The following is a 16,012-nucleotide window of genomic DNA, read 5'->3' on the forward strand; positions in this document are numbered from 1 at the left end:
GTGCATCTTGCTGTCAGGTGGATCCCTAAATATTTTACCTTCTTTACAATCTGTATATCTAATTTTCCCATCAGTTCTTTTTTTTGTTTTTCAGTAATATTTTTCACTAACATTTTGGTTTTATCTTTATTAATCTTCAACCCCGCTACCTCACCATATTTTTCTATTTGTTCTATTAATACAGGTCCTGTCTCTAATGGTTCCTCCAAGATAAATACTAAATTGTCTGCGAATGCTTGTAGCTTATATTCTTCCCTCTTAATTTTCATCCCTTTTATGCCATTATTCTGTCTTATACATCTGTTTAACACTTCTAATGTCAAGACAAACAATAGTGGAGATAGGGGACATCCCTGTCTTGTTCCCTTCATAATATTAATCTTCTCAGTCATATCTCCATTTATCATTACTTTGGCTGATTGCTTATTATAAATTGTTTTGATTACGTTTATAAATTTCTCCCCAAAATCCATAGTCTGTAATTGGCTTATCATGAATTGCCAGTTCACATTGTCAAATGCCTTCTGTGCGTCCAGGAACATTAATGCCATCTGTTTCTCGGGGTGTGTTTCATAGTATTCTAATGTGTTCAATACAATTTGCATATTGTCTCTAATCTGTCTTTTGGGTAAAAAACCATTTTGATCCGATTGTATAAATTCATTTAAAAACTTTTTAAGTCTTTCCGCCATTATTGATGCAAATATTTTGTACTCCACATTCAGTAGGGAAATCGGCCTGTAGTTCTTTGTTTTCTGGGTTTCCATTTCTTCCGTTGGTATCAGGGTAATAAGTGCTTCGGACCACGAATCTGGTATCTTAGCTTCAAAAAGAAGTTCATTATAAAGTTCCAACATTACACTGCCTAGTGCTTCCTGCAATGTCTTGTATAGCTCTGCTGGTAATCCATCTGGTCCTGGTGTTTTACCATTTTTTTTGTCTGTTGATTGCTTCTGTTAATTCCATCACTGTTATTTCCCCTTCTAATAACTTTTTTAATTTCTCCGGTATTTTAGGTATCTCTGTTTCTTCCAAGAATTGTTTTATCCTATCATCTGGAACTATTTGTTGCTTATATAAGTTCTCATAATATTCCCAAATTATTTTTTTCTTTTCTTCATTCCGATGTTGTAAAATCCCCTCAGCATCTTCCAATTGTTTAATCCATCTTTTCTCTTTCTTCTTTTTAATTTTATATGTCAACCATCTCCCTGGTTTGTTTGCATGCTCAAAAAAGGTTTGCTTAGGTGCCTTTATTTTCATTGCCACTTCTTCATTTTCTATTAAGTTCATTTTATGTTTGTTCAGCTCCATTAAATGTTTAATTTTTTTTGTTTTGTGTATCTTTCTGTAATTCTTTCTCAATTCCCCACCCCACCTCCACTGCCAATCCTCAACAGAAATGCTCACAACAATGAAAACCTCGGACAGGAGGAAGAGCGCCGCCGGGTGGGCAGGCGTCTTGCTCGGCTGTGGCGTGGGGGGCACTTTTTTCAGTGCCATTGTAACTTCGAACAGTCACTAAGCGAACTGTTGTAAGTCGAGGACTACCTGTACTTTATCACTTTTTCCTTTTTTTTTTTTTTTTTGGTCATCAAATTTTTGACACCTTGCTAGGTGACTGGTGGTACTCGGATGTTGCCGTTTCCTAACAGTGGTACAATGGGTGAAAAGGTTGACAAGCCCTGGTCTAGAGAAGGGAGCCAGGCTGCATCATCAGGAGTCTGCTGGCTGATTCCTCCCCACCCATTTCTCACCAAGGCTAACCTGTTTCATGCTGGGTTCCCTCGTTGTGTTGGAGCTCAGGACCTTGGGGAGGTAGACCCGGTGGCCCCCCGTACATGGGGTTCAGCTCGGTTTCGTAGGGGCTGAAAGAGCCCGGGCCCGGGCCCATAGAGGAGGGCGCCGGAGGGAGGTAAGGAACAGCGCCGGCAGTCTCCTGTTGGGAAGGTGGGCCGTCCAGGATGGTAGGAGGAGCTAGAGAAAGGATTGGAAAAGAATGGCGTTTGCATCCCATAAGCAATGACCCTGACCATTCCTTTATGAGCAGAAGGGGTCTGGAAGGCAGCCGGTGAACTGGCACAGCCATTGCTGGCCTCAGGGCAGCCGGCATCCTTGGCTCACACGGCCGGTTGCTTGGCCACAGTCCAAGAGGGACGCTTCCCGAGAAATGGACAGTGGCTACACAGCTGCCCAGCTTCCCACAAGGCGGCCTGGAGTTTGGTTCTCCGGGTTTTTTCCTCCCGCAAGTCATGCACACACCTGAAGGCAGCAGCTGGACACCCTGCCTGGGCTGGACCGCGTTGGGCAGCAGGGAGGTCAGCTGCGGGTGGTTGAAGCTGACTTCTAGGCCGCCCCCCAGGCCTTCGGTCTGACTGGCGTGGTCCGGCTCCGAGCTGGGCGTGCTGGAGGAATACTGCTGGGGGGTGAAGCGCCCGACGCTGTACCTGAAGCAGCCCTCCTGGAACGAGAGGGATGCCGACGGGCCCTTTCAGCTCAGACCAGGGATTCAGTGCCACCGCCCAGCCCAAGGCACGACCCCCCCGTTAGTGCAAGGTGTTTGGGAATTAAAGTAGGGGATTTGTAGCAGATTTCCACCTAGGTCAGGGGTAGGCAACTTTGGCTCTTTTATGACTCATGGACTTCAACACCCAGAATTCCTCAGCCAGCTGGCTCAGGAATTCTGGGAGTTGAAGTCCATGAGTCATAAAAGAGCCAAGGTTGCCTACCCCTGACCTAGGGGGATAGTCTAGCTCAGAGGTCCCCAACCTTTGGGGCACCAGGGACCGGTTCCGTGGAGAGAGGTTTTTCCACAGACAGGAGGGTGCGTGGTTTTGTACCTACATCCCGCAGATGGAGCTTTGCTTGTTTGTGCAGACCGGTTGCTGGCGTGCCACGGCCCGGTACCGGTCCACGGCCCGGGGATTGGGGACCCCTGGTCTATCTGGCCTAATCTCTTTATTCCTAGGGGTCTCTTTCTCTTGGTTCCTCCCTCACACCCCTCGCCTTCTTAGCTATTCTATCCTGGTTCTGGCTCTCTTGACCCAGGAGGGGGGGAGGGGCATTTTATGGTCAAGGCACCTGCTGAACGGTCCAAAATGCAATCGGCCTCCGGGGAGACCTTGCCTTCTGCCTGGACTCTCCCACTGGCGAATCAATACAAGTAGTCCTCAACTTACGACTACAATTGAGCCCCAACTTTCTGTTGTTAAGTGAGACATTTGAGTTTTGCTCTATTTTACGACCTTCCTTGCCTCAGTTGTTAAGTGAATCACTGCAGTTGGTAAGTTCGTAACCCGGTTGTTAAGTGAATCTGGCTTTCCCCCAGGTCGCAAAAGGGGATCACGTGGCCTTGGGACACAGCGACCGTCATAAATGCGAGTCAGCTGCCCAGCATCTGAATTTTGACCACGTGACCACGGGGGAGGCTGCAAAGGTCGTAAGTGTGAAAAATGGTCATAAGCCACTTTTTCCAGTGCCGTTGTAACTTTGAACGGTCACTAAATGAACTGTTGTAAATTGAGGACTATCTGTAATGATCTTGTCTGTCAATAATCTGTGGGATTATTGACGTAACTTCTGTTATTGTTATTTTTATTGATCCGACCATGGCCAACATTTTACAGTTGTGGAGAAAACATGTCCATCAGTAAGTAAACCTTTTTTCTCGATGTTTCCAAAATGTTTTAAAAAAAACCTCGGTGGCATCTCTACGCCAGACATCTCCAACCTTTCCGGGCTCGCAGACCGGAGGAAAGGAGAGCAGTTTCCAAATTGATGCACGCATGCGCCTGCACACAAACGCAGCCACGCGTACTGGTGTGGCACTAGCAACTCTGTTCGTGCATGTGGCATGTGCTGGCGCCGTGTGCATGCGCGAACGTCCGCACAACCTGCCCGGCGCTAGCAGCCAGTTGGCATATGTGCAAACGGGATGCGTACACGTGCCTGGGACTAGCGTCCCCATTTGTGCCCGCATGGCTGTGCCAACAGGGCTGCCGGTGCTAGCGCGGGTGGGGGAAATGCGTACCCATGCATGCACACACTGGCCAGCCATTTCCACACCCCACTGGCCAAGAGCCACGGCCCATACGTTGGGGTCCCCTGCTCTACGCCTCAGAGTTAGTCCTGAGCAAAGCCGGGCCAGTCTGTGTCCACCTGCCACAAACCTCCAAAAGGATGTTGAACTCACCTTAATCTGCCCATCTAAGTGTCGGAGCTGAATTAGCCAGCTGGGCTCAATAAATAATTCCTGCTCGGGCTTCTCCTTCAACTGAGGGTCAAAAAGCCGCAATTGGGAAGAAATCTGCAAAATGAAGGATGGGAAATCAAGTCACATTGAGCCATTTCTCAGGACTGCTCAGATTATCCAGAAAACGAGGAACAGCAGCAGCTGCCTGCCTCCAGGGGCCAAGGCAGTCCGACTCTCCCGGAATGGGGTCTGGGGTCCTAGGAATTGCGATCCCACCTATCTGGAGGGCTCAAAGTTAGCGAAGGCTGGGCAAAGGGATCACGCACAGGAAAAGGTGATGGGTTCTGAAACACCAGCCGAGCCCCGGGGTCCCAGGAAAGGGCAGGGATCCCAGGTGCCCCCCCTCCCGCCACTGAAGGCTTAAGGAGTGCACCGACCTGGATCACCTGGCTGATGAGAACCGGTGACGAGCAGCCGGGGTTTGTGAGGATGGCTTTGGAAATCACTTCGCAGTAGTGAAAGGCTTGTGCGATGAGTCCCATCTCGGCCAGCCGGCAGGCGTAGATGAACTTGAAAACCTGAAAAGGCGAGATTTTGAGCCTCCGATTCGCACAGACCCGAGGACGTGGTCAGAACAAAGGCTAACTTCGCTCCCCTTTAATTGGGAGTAATTCCAGGTAGTCTTTGAGTGACCGTGGCACGGAACATGTGTGACTTATGACCGTTTTTCAGTTACGACCTTTGCAGCAGACCCACGATCACGGGATCAAAGTTCAGATGCTGGGCAACTGGTTCCTAGTTATGGACCGTCGCTGTGTCCCAGGGTCCCGTGATCGACTTTTGTGGGTTACTAACTTTAACTGCCGTGATTCACGTAACAACCGTGGCGAGAAAGGCCGTAAAATAGGGTAACACTCACTTCACAAATGTCTCGCTTAACGGCAGAAAAAAATTTGGGCTCCGTTGTGGTCGTAAGTCGAGGGACTAGCTGTACTACATTTACTCCCATGTGACACATTTAATAATTTTCCTCTTCTGCCACCCTAAGAATTAAAGGTTGTGCAAAAAACGACGGGGCAGCCAGGGCTCTACGCCAGAGGTTTTCTGGGGGGGGGGGCAGAAGTGGTCTGAGGGCTCCAAGCCGGGGGGGGGTCCCCGGTTTGAGGGCAAACTATAAGGTGCCAAGCAGTTTCTAAGCAGGGCTCACAGTCCAGCGCAAAGTCCCCAAGCCAACTGCGCTTTGCCCATGGTCCTGATGCTGCGGAGGCCTCACTGGGACTTCCTGGGTCTGCAAATGAGAAATCTGCAGCTCCGTCCGGAATCTTCTGAGTGCCGCCACCGCTGCTGCTCCCGCTTTGCTCCCTGCGTTGCCATCAGGAGCAGCAGAAGCGCCCTTGAGCTACGCACGCCGCAGCCTGCCCAGCCCCAACAGGCGGGAGAAGGCAGGGCGGCGCCCGATCAGCAGCCTCCGATCCCGGCACCGGGCTAGAAGCAGCCTAGGAAGCCCCCCCCCCCCCAAGTTGACCACCAACCCCAAGACGTCCAGGGATTCCTGGGAAAGGGCGACCGGCTGCTGGCCCAGCGACTTTAATGTAAAGAGAGATGCAAACCTGGAAGTTGGGCAGAGGGCAGGGCTGAGTCCCCAGGGACTGCGCGTACTCGTAGGCCTCGGTCCGCTGAATCGCCTCGTTGCTGGCAAACCTCAGGAAAGGCAGGCTAGGAGCAGAGAAAGAGAACGGCACCCTTCTTCACCGGGCCAAGACAGCTTCTGAAACAGCACTGTGGGCCTGGCTCCAGGAGGTGGGGCTAGCTTTGCCCCTCAAAGGGGGCATAAAGCCAAGGCCTGGGGTGGGGGAGCAAACAACCCTCCCTCAGGAGTTCACAAGAGGCGCCAGGATCTTTTGCGGGAATTCCCAACTAAAACATGGAACTACGCCCTGCTGAACGGTACCCTCTTTTACATGCCAATCGACAGAGCTGCTTTTGGGGCAAAAGCCTCTCTACACACAGCTGCACCCTCCGCCTCTCCGCCACACAAACAAGGCTGCTGTCAGAATCCAATTATATTTCATTTCTATCTACCTACTCTGATAAAAAACCAATTCTTACTCTCTTCTGGATTCTGTCAAACTACGGAAGGGGAGGAGGTTAAGCATGGGGGTTTTATGACTCCCACTTCCTTCATTAACTACAAAGTGACCGGCTGGTTGTTTATTCTCTTGAGAGGACCAACCATAACAATGCGGCCATCGCCTTTCATCCTACTCCCTCTGAAGTTCTCCCCTTTATCGGCAGTGAGAGAAAAGGGGGGAGGGAATGCAATGCCTGGGATCTGGGAAAAGAGAGGATGAGTGATCCTACCGACGGAGTGGACTAACGGATTGAATCGCCCGGAAGAACTGTGGGGTGGGGGCTGCTTGGGAACACTTTAAAACATTGAATGGTGGGAGAGGATCCCCCAGATCCTGTCTAGCATGCCTGCAATCAGTTTCTCCTAATAAAGATTCCTGTTGGAAGAGACATTCCAAGAGTTCTGTCTTCTTAAGATGTAAGATTGAGGCAGTTACAGTTGCCTGAGCTGCAAACAGAACTGCAGGGGGAACGTGGAAGGGCAGCGACGCATGGAGAAGGTGGCAAGCAAGAGCCTGGGCCTGGAGAAACAGAGTCCCGGCTTTGTAGTGGAAGAGGCGGGAAAAACGCAGGCAGCAGCTCAATCCCCAGGCAGAAAACTGGAAGGATCCTCCACACACACACACACACACACACACACACACACCTGTGGTTTGCACCGATCAACACCAGCTTTGTGGTCTTCTTAGTGTAGACGCCAAAGTCCTCTTGGGCCATCAGGTAGCAGAAGTGAGCAGCGTCCAAGAGGCCTTTGGAAGCTGCAATCAAAGACAAACAAGGTATCAAGCAGATCCCACCGGCAGCATCCCTGAATCCACTCCAGGGATTTACAGCCTCAAAGGCTCGATTCAGGTAGGACCACCGAGACCAGGAGGATGATCCGGAATTGATCTTCCCACTACACGGCAAAGTAGCCATCCTGGCTCAAGCATCTTTCAGCTGGACAGGCTGAGATTTGATCGTCTCCCAGAAATGCAGCCGGATTTTTTCTTACTATTTAGCGTCAGCTTCCTTACTAAAAAAAAAAAAAAAGGTCATTCCAGGTTCGCACCCGGATTGTATGTTGGTTTTCCTTCGCGCAGGGGTAGGTAGGCAACCTCGGCTCTTTTATGACTCGTGGGCTTCAACTCCCAGAATTCCTGCATTAGATGGTAACAGGGCAGCATTTGCAAAATGGCCAATAATGGGTTTGGCTTTTCATATGTATCCCATGAGCCCCCAAAGGGTAGGAACGCCTGCTCTGTGTTAAGTATTAAAACGAAAAATGGTCATATGCAACCAATTTTGGTCACCATACTAAAAAAAGATGTTGAGACTTTGGAAAAAGTGCAGAGAAGAGCAACTAAAATGATCAAAGGCCCGGAGAGTAAAACATACGAAGAACGGCTGCAGGACTTGGGCTTGGCTAGTCTAAAGAAAAGAAGAAATAGGGGAGACAGGATAGCAGTATTCCAGTATCTGAGGGGCTGCCACAAGACAGAGGGGGTCACGTTGTTCTCCAAAGCACCAGAGGGCAGGAGAAGAAACAATGGTTGGAAACTGATCAAAGAGAGAAGCAACCTGGAATTAAGGAGAAACTTCCTGACAGGGAGGACAATGAACCAGTGGAACAGCTTGCCTCTAGAAATCGTGGGCGCTCCATCACTGGAGATTTTTAAGGAGGCTAGACCTTCCCCTGACTGAGACGGTATAGGTTCTCCTGCTTGAGCGGGGGGCTGGACTAGAAGACCTCCAAGGTCCCTTCCAGCTCTACTCTATTCTATATTACATTTTTCAGTGCTGTTGTTAACTTTGAACTGTTGTAAGTCAACAGTTACTTACAACTGTTGTAAGTCAACTGTTGTAAGTCAAGGACTACCTGTATAAAAAAATCAGGGGTCACCTTGGGATGTTTATCACCTGGGGGCAACCTGCACCATCACTGCCAAGCACAGCCTTCCCCCCCCCACCAGAATTATCTCCAGGCCTGGCTCTGCCCTCCTGCTTGAAGCTCTCGGAGGAGCAGGCAGCCGACGGACCCTGAAAACCCCAACCCTCTGCCTTTGAACACATTTTTTTAATGTCCCATTTTAACTTCCCCTGCCCCTATTTTAAATTTTTATATTCAGTTCTGATGTCTCAAGTTTTATTTGTGCAAAGCCCAAAATGCCTCCGTGGGGGCGATGAGTGATTGCTAAACAGGGTAAGTAAGGAAATTAGTAAATAAAGCTGTTCACTTGCTGGAATTCCCGTCATTAACCCTTGCAAAAGAGGTCCCACTGGTCACTTAGCAAGTTCAGCTCCTGACTACCCTCCTCCCCTCCACTGCCAGATTCACTGCCCCCCCCCTCCACGCCCTTTCCTTGCAGGATTACCCAGCGTGTCCCCCATGGTGACGATCGTCCTTGACTCGACGTCCATGTTATTAGTCAAGTTGGACAGGACCATAGCCAGGTGAGGCCTCCAGTCTCCCCACTTCTCATCTCCACAACACTAAAGAAAGAGGGGAGAGGCCGATGCTGTGAGCCACGAAAGACGGAGCAAATTTACAAAGCCCCCGGAGCGCATCGAGGTGGCGCAGAGTGGGGACACCAAAACTGCGCATCCCAGCCAGGGTGAGCACAGAGGAGCCGAAGAGGTTTATACAGAAGTTACATGTCTCCACATATTGAGGCCATCAGTCCCAGCATGGAAGGTGCAATCCCAGCACTGGGAGGGCATCGAGAGAGCTCCCGCTGGGCACTTACTGTCGAGGCTGCTGGCATCCTGCCAGACATCAGCTGGTAGACGGTCTGCAGTGGGTCGTTTATTGGGAGGCTGTTGGCGAATCTAAAAAGAAGAGAGCGCTATTATTCAATCTATTTGCAGCTTGTTGGCCTGTCTTCTACGTGTCAAGGGCCAAATAGCTAACTGGAAAAACAATTAAGTGAAACAAAACAAAATTAGAGTTTTAAAGCTCTCTGTTAACAGGCTGTTTATTGTAATCCACTCGCAGAAAATTTAACCAGGGCCTCTCATCTATCCCAAAGCATCCCGAAAGTTATAAACAAATCACCCTGGGTTTGTTTCTTAATGTTGTCTCTAGTCGATTGTTGTTGAATTAAATGTAGTAAATTCAGTCTTAGTAGTTTAAAATTTTTTGGGAGGGCTTGTTTCGCAAGAGGTGGGAACTAATGCAGTAATATATTAATCAGTATCCAACTAGAGGGGATAATTTGTGTATCATGTCCTTTTTTTTGATGCACTTGTTTTTTATTTTCTGGGTTCTTTTTTCTTTTTTGGATTTTTTTTTCAGTTCTGTATTTTGTATTTTAACTTTGTTTTGAATAAAATAAAAACAGGTTTAAAAAAAGAGCAAAGAGTACAAAGGTCAGCAATCAACACTCCTTGGAGAAAACACTCCTTGGAGAAAAACTGCCTTGGTTTCCCTTTGGGGAGACCCTGCAAGAGCTTCAGAACACCCCAAAACACTGGTGGCAAACCTTTTAGAGACCAAGTGCCCAAAACCCATCCCCGGCTTGCCCCGCCACACCCGCAGGGCCACCCACCGCCTCCACAGATTGCCCAGGCGGCCCAGCCCCATGGCAGCAAGGCCCTCCACCTGCGTCCAACAGCACCAACTGTGCGCGACGGAGCGCGAGGGCGGAGTTTTTGTCCCCGCTGGCCAGCTGCCATGTCCTTGGCTGTGCTGCTCCGTGCGGTCTACGCCCGGGGATGACTCTCCTCCAAGGGGGCTGCTGGTGAAGAGGGGGCCACGGGGGGAGGCGGGGCTGGGGCGACAGCGCGTGTGCCCACAGATAGGGCTCTGAGTGCCGCCTCTGGCCCGCGTGCCATAGGTCCGCCACCACTGCCCCAAAGCCAGCCCAGAGGTTGTTGCACTGGCCTCCTGACCGGATCAGACCCAAAGACCTTCTGTATGTCGGTCCCGACTGAGATCAGAGGCACAAAGGGGGACCTCCTACCTGGTCATCACTCTGGCATGTGTCCTGCTGTCCATTTTACTGGCAAGCAACAACGCATGGCCCCAAAGCCCGTGTTTCATGGCAGATTCCAGAGCATCCTATCGGAAAAGCATTCAGGATGTTAACATTTTTTTTTAAAAGAACATTTTTTTGTTTTGTTTTGTTTTTCAGACCTCCTCCTTTTTTCAGCGAGAGCCAACATGCAGCGAGGAAGGAGGCCAGGCGAGAAGCACCTTTTTGCGTCCGTAAAGCAGGAGCTCTCGGAAGCGCTCCGTCTCCTTCTCCAGGCTGTCGATGGTGGCGAGGAGGCTGTCCGTCAGGAAGGACAGCTGGGCTTCTCCGCTCTCTTCAGCCACCTGCTCTACGGCCTCACTGGTGAAGTCGATCAGGTTGGCCTCGTTGGGCGACTTCCCAGGCAGCCACACCGTCTTATGATCCTGGAGCAGCAGCTCGGCTATATCCGTGCCCACCACTGTCTACAAATAAAAAGGGATGCTCTTAAAACAGGCGAGTTCTGGGAGTTGAAAGTCCACACACCCTGAAGGGGCTTCAGGTTGGGAAACCATCCTAGATGGACTGGCAGTGGGGGGGGGAGGATGGGTGGGAGGGGGCAGAAACTCTAGGGAGGGTCTGCTTTTGCCCATCAAACCCGCTGGGGTGCAAAGCCAGGAGATGGCGACTTATCGTTATGGCTTCCTGCCGCAGTCATCCAGCGGGAGATTAATTTCAGGGTGGAAAGCCCAGCCTACTTCAAAATTAATGCTGTCCCGAGAAGTGGAAAGAGAGGGCAACGGATCTGTGAATGTATCACTCACAAATAAAGGGGTGGGGGGTTAACATGCTGGATTTCCAGTTGTTGTGCTGAAATCAGCCACCCGGTAAAGAGGTCCGGGACATTTTAGCCCCAACCAGGACCTCAGTTACGCCCCACAGAACTGAGAAGAGAGACAGAGCTGCAGAAAACCCATTTTGTGCAAAGTGCCTGAAGCTACGGAAACTCTGGGGCAGAAGACAAGGGTGACTCAAAGTATTTTGGTAACACAATAATGAAACCAAAGGAATCTTCTCCAAACTTCTGAAAAGCTTGGCAAGGTTCCAAAACACCTGAGTGGGACTCATCCTGAAAACGCCCCGATAAATTGTGCCCCTCCCCCCTATCATGCAAGCTACCTCTGATAAGCAACATGCTACCAATCAGAGCAGGATTGCTTTGTTGAAAATAGAAGATGAACTATACTTTATACTTTGACGACGTCAGCAGTCACTGACGAAAGCTAAGTGTTTAATAAAGTTTTTAGTCTCGGTGATCACTTTTTAATAGTTTTTTCTTTATCACGAACATACCCAGGACTCGCATTTTTAAAATAATTTAAGATGAACGATGAATATCAGATCTGCTGAAGGATCTACTTCAAAATCCATCTTGTCTAGTCCAGTTAGATGCCTGAGACAAAAATTTGCCCAATCTTTTTCTACTCCAAACCTCCTCATTTTCGTTATTAACAAGGAATGAATTGACGCAGACTGGCTGCAGAAAAGAGTTCTTGACCGTGAGCCTTTTATTTCAATTGTTATGCAATTAAATATTCAGAAAATCACCCAGAAGGCTGTTATAAGCCAACATTCAGGCGTTTGTCAAGGCAGAACTGAGCAAGCCAGGCTCAGCGTGAATTAAATAAATATGGATCGACTCACATCGTATCGACTTAAATATTATTCTCCCATTTTCCTTACTGCCAAATTAAAGGCACTAACACTGGTGGCAGTTTGGAGAGATGCTTACGGGGGCCAGGAGGGGGGTCCCCAGGGCCAGCTGCTGCTCAGCTCCTCCCATCGCCAGTTTGGATCTGCCAAGCTCTGAGATAAGCGGCGTGAAGGTCTGAAAGTTGGAACTGGAGTAGCGGTCTACGCAAGGCCCGGGAAGGGAGAAGGTAGCCCAGAGCACCTACCCCATTTTGCCTGCACAGGAGGACGACAAAGTCCCAGAGAAGCCGAGCAGATTCCTTGTCAATCAGGGCGTCGTTCTGAGAGCAGCGGGTGGCCTTATTCTGGGCAAAATTAATAACGTCCACTTTGTGGGTGTCGTCTCTGCAAGAGGAAAAGAAAGCGACGCTTCAGATGCCAGTGGTGGCGAACCTATGGCACGCGTGCCAGAGGCGGCACTCGGAGCCCTCTCTGTGGGCACACGCGCCATTGCCCCAACCCCGCCTCCCCCGCAGCCCCCTCCTCACCAGCAGCCCTCCCGGTGGAGAGTCTTCCCCAGGCACGGCCGTGCGGAACAGCGCAGCCAAGGACATGGCAGCTGGGCAGCAGGGACAAGATTCCGCCCTTGCGCCCCGTCGTGTGCAGATGCTGCTGCGGGGTGAGGGCATAGGGCGTGGCTGCCATGGCACTGCAAGGCCACCTGGACGATCTGCTGCAGCGGGCCATGGAGGTGGTGAGGGGCCCTGCAGGTGGCGGGCTGGGGGGGGCGGGACGGATTTTGGGCACTCGGTCTCTAAAAGGTTCGCCATCACTGGTTTAGACCACAAGACGTTGCGCCCCAGGAGTGGAAGGGCGCTCAGTCTGCAAGCTTGCAAATTCTTGCGTCCGGTGGCTTGTCTTGGAAACCCAGCCCCTCCGGTTTTCAAACCAGATGCACAACTATTGCCGGGTGAATGGAAGCAATTCGTGGTTTTGTTACGTCTGAATCCAGCCAATAAATGCGTCTGATTTATGCTACTTGGTCTGATGCTGCTCACGCTGCTGCCTATCTTTCATTAGGGCCGTGGTGGCGAACCTTTTAGAGACCGAGTGCCCAAACTGCAACCCAAAACCCACTTATGTATCGTCGGGTGCCGGGTGGGCGTGGCCCATTGGGTGGGCATGGCTATGGTGGTCACGACAGACTGGGTGGCCGGGGCCGGGGTGGGCATGGCCACCTCGATGTTGCTTCCTGTTTCCTTGCACGTGATGGTGGCGGCGGATTGCGAAGGAGAAACGGCACGGGGCTGGGTGGGAGTCAGGTGAGGAAAGAAAGGCAATTTCTGGGGGGGAGCGAGGATTTCTTTCCTTACCTGCCCCACTTGTTCCGAGGCCGCTTTCCACTCAGACGCGTTGCTCTTGCCGATGGCCTGACCGCCCACTTCAGCGCCCTCCCTCCCCGAGCCTCCAGCGCTCCACCTGCTGCTTTGCTCGGCCTGCCAGCCCCCACCTCAACACCCTGCCCACTGCTGCCCAGCACAGCCGCCCTGGGGCTGCAGGGGCTGGCCTGGCATGGGAAGGGCACGTGCCCCACCCTCCCGCCACCATGCAGGGTAAGGCTGCCATGCCCGCCCCCGCCCAGATGCCCTTGCCTCCCCCAAGCGGTTTTTTTTTTACTAACCTACCTTTCAGCTGCATTCTGTTTCTCCGTTCGCTTCTCAGCCTTCGCCGTGTGTTTGTGGGACTATGGGCAACAAAAAAAGTTCCATCAGACTTTCTAACTGCTTGAGATCTCACGAGAAGTTAGAAAGTCTGATGGAACTTTTTTTTTTTTAACCCATAGTCCCACAAATACGCGAAGGCTGAGAAGCGAACGGAGAAACGGATTGCGGCTGAATGGTAGGTTAGTAAAAAAAAACGCTTGGGGAGGTGGGGGTGGGCACGGCAACCTTATCCTGCACGGGTATTGCTCATGGACGGAACTGAAGGCCTAGGACTGGGGCGACGGCGCGCGCGCCCACAGAGAGGGCTCTGCGTGCCACCTGTGGCACGCGTGCCATAGGTTTGCCACCACGGCATTAGGGCCTTCTTCCTGTGGCCCAACACACACTCCTCTTTGCAGTTTCTGTGTGCAAAACATTTGGCTGCCCTTAGGAAACACGTGGGAGGGCCCAAAGCCTTCACATCTTCACTTTCAGTACTGCTATTCACAACCGTTGCAATACTGTAAGGACAACTGTGTAGAGAAGGGAAGGCAAGGCTCCAAGGATAAAATCAGTTTGGACCGTCAGCAACAAAGCCTGCCCCAAGACTGTCCTGTCTTTGGACGTCATCGAGAGTCACAGTGGTCGCCTGGGAACCGCGCCAGAACAAAACGCATCAAACCCGAATCCTTAAAGCCTCAAGGACTTACTTGGTGAGAGGACCGGGAAAAGCTCTCATCTCTTCTTGCTCTGAAGAGTGTTGCATGACCATCTGTGAAGAGACAAGAATCACAGATACAACATTGGACAGCAACTCTTTCCTGGGAGAGATGCCCTCTTGAAGATGAGTGCTGCGGATCTCACCTTCGTGACCCACAGAGCGATATGGGTCACCCTACGCTTAATGTTTAAAGGGAAAGGGGCAAGTGACTTGAGAACGTTCTGTGGAGAGCTGAGAAGGTGACCTTGATGAAGACAGACAGCAAGCATTGCCTAGGCCAGGGATGGCGAACCTTTGAGAGACCGAGTGCCCAAACTGCAACCCAAAGCCCACTTATTGATCGCTGGGTGCCAGGTGGGTGTGGCCCACTGGGGGGCGTGGCTGTGGTGCTCATGGGAGACTGGGTGGGTGTGGGCAAGGTGGCCGTGATCACCTCGATGTTGCTGGTGGGGAGGGACACCTGTGGGGGCCGGGCAAGGTTGGGGGAAATCCAGGGGGTCTCTGGCAGGTGGGGTGGTGAGCAGGAGGCTCGTCCTGCGGGGTGAGGCGAGGCAAGGCGGGGGTGCCATTGCCGCAGGGCAAGGCGGAGCAGGGGCCAGGGCGGCTTCTGCCTGACACCATCGGCCACCGCTCACAAAGGCCAGTGGGCACATGGGGCCCAACAGTGTCCGTCAGCAGCCACAGCCTGCCAGCCCCTCGACCGGTGCACTCTGGGGTTCCGCAGCCCACTGCCAGCAGTTCAGAGAAGCCGCTTCTGAGCTGGATGGCCAGCCGACAGCTGAGGAGGTGATGCAGTGGGTTGTGCCCAGGAAAAGGAGAGCATGCGAGGACAGGAGGGACAGGACGGGGGGGGGGGAGGGAATGGGTTAGGGATGCATCCGGCCACGTGGGACCTCGACGAGTTAGCGGGCAGCTGGTTGAAGAGGGACAGTTGCCATCTCCGGAGCATGGCGTGCGTGCCCACAGTGCCGCCTCTGGCACGCGTGCCATAGGTTCGCGACCACTGGCCTAGGCAAAAAAGCCTAGGACTTAAGTTTCTTAAGTCTAGAGAATAACAAAAACACTTAGACTTATATACCACCCCCATGATGCTTTACCACACTCTCTGGGCAGTTTACACAGTCGGCATATTGCCCCCAAGAATCTGGGTCATTTTACCGACTTCGGAAGGATGGAAGGCTGAGTCCACCCTGAGTCCATCTGGGTCAAACTCCAGACTGTGGGCAGAGTCAGCCTGCAATCCTGCGTCCTAACCACTGCCCCACCACGGTGAGAAAGGAGGTGTAATGTTCGGAAGAAGCTCAGGCAGACATCTCCCTGGTTCAGTGAAGTGTAAAAGTGTTGGAATATTCATGAGCAGGAAGAGTCATGTAAAGAGTTTATTTGAATCAGCTAAATGCAGTCAACTGTGAGAGCTTCTGATTTATTTTTACCAACAAATTAAAATTCTCTAACAGGTTATGGGCCCAGAGCTTACTAAGGACTGCATTGTAATTTAAAGCTGGAAGAAATTGCCTGTGTTTAGAAGTATAAGAACAAGGCAGAATTAGCAGAATGGCTGCAATGGAATTTAAGGAAAGCTCTGTGCCTCGTTTAGGGCAAAAGAATTACATTATCTGGGCAGCAAAAATGGAATGTTTGC

General features: G+C 51.3%; 1 protein-coding gene across 1 annotated transcript in view; it reads right to left on the reverse strand.

The window, feature by feature from the left end:
• Positions 1 to 16,012, reverse strand: part of SEC16A (SEC16 homolog A, endoplasmic reticulum export factor) — a 56,554-nt gene that overhangs the window by 20,088 nt on the left and 20,454 nt on the right. Inside the window, exons 8-20 of the mRNA XM_015825580.1 lie at positions 14,360 to 14,421; positions 12,213 to 12,351; positions 10,497 to 10,739; positions 10,264 to 10,361; positions 9,049 to 9,130; positions 8,677 to 8,794; positions 6,969 to 7,080; positions 5,803 to 5,908; positions 4,630 to 4,770; positions 4,193 to 4,306; positions 2,263 to 2,461; positions 1,764 to 1,977; positions 715 to 796 (exon numbers count right to left, since the gene is read on the reverse strand). Of these exons, the coding sequence (XP_015681066.1) occupies positions 715 to 796; positions 1,764 to 1,977; positions 2,263 to 2,461; positions 4,193 to 4,306; positions 4,630 to 4,770; positions 5,803 to 5,908; positions 6,969 to 7,080; positions 8,677 to 8,794; positions 9,049 to 9,130; positions 10,264 to 10,361; positions 10,497 to 10,739; positions 12,213 to 12,351; positions 14,360 to 14,421 (1,710 nt within the window). The remainder of the gene's footprint in view (positions 1 to 714; positions 797 to 1,763; positions 1,978 to 2,262; positions 2,462 to 4,192; positions 4,307 to 4,629; positions 4,771 to 5,802; positions 5,909 to 6,968; positions 7,081 to 8,676; positions 8,795 to 9,048; positions 9,131 to 10,263; positions 10,362 to 10,496; positions 10,740 to 12,212; positions 12,352 to 14,359; positions 14,422 to 16,012) is intronic.

The sequence above is a fragment of the Protobothrops mucrosquamatus genome, unplaced genomic scaffold, assembly GCF_001527695.2.
Source record: "Protobothrops mucrosquamatus isolate PMUCROS unplaced genomic scaffold, P.Mucros_1.0 scaffold2696, whole genome shotgun sequence".
In the NCBI taxonomy this organism is placed as follows: Eukaryota; Metazoa; Chordata; class Lepidosauria; order Squamata; family Viperidae; genus Protobothrops; species Protobothrops mucrosquamatus.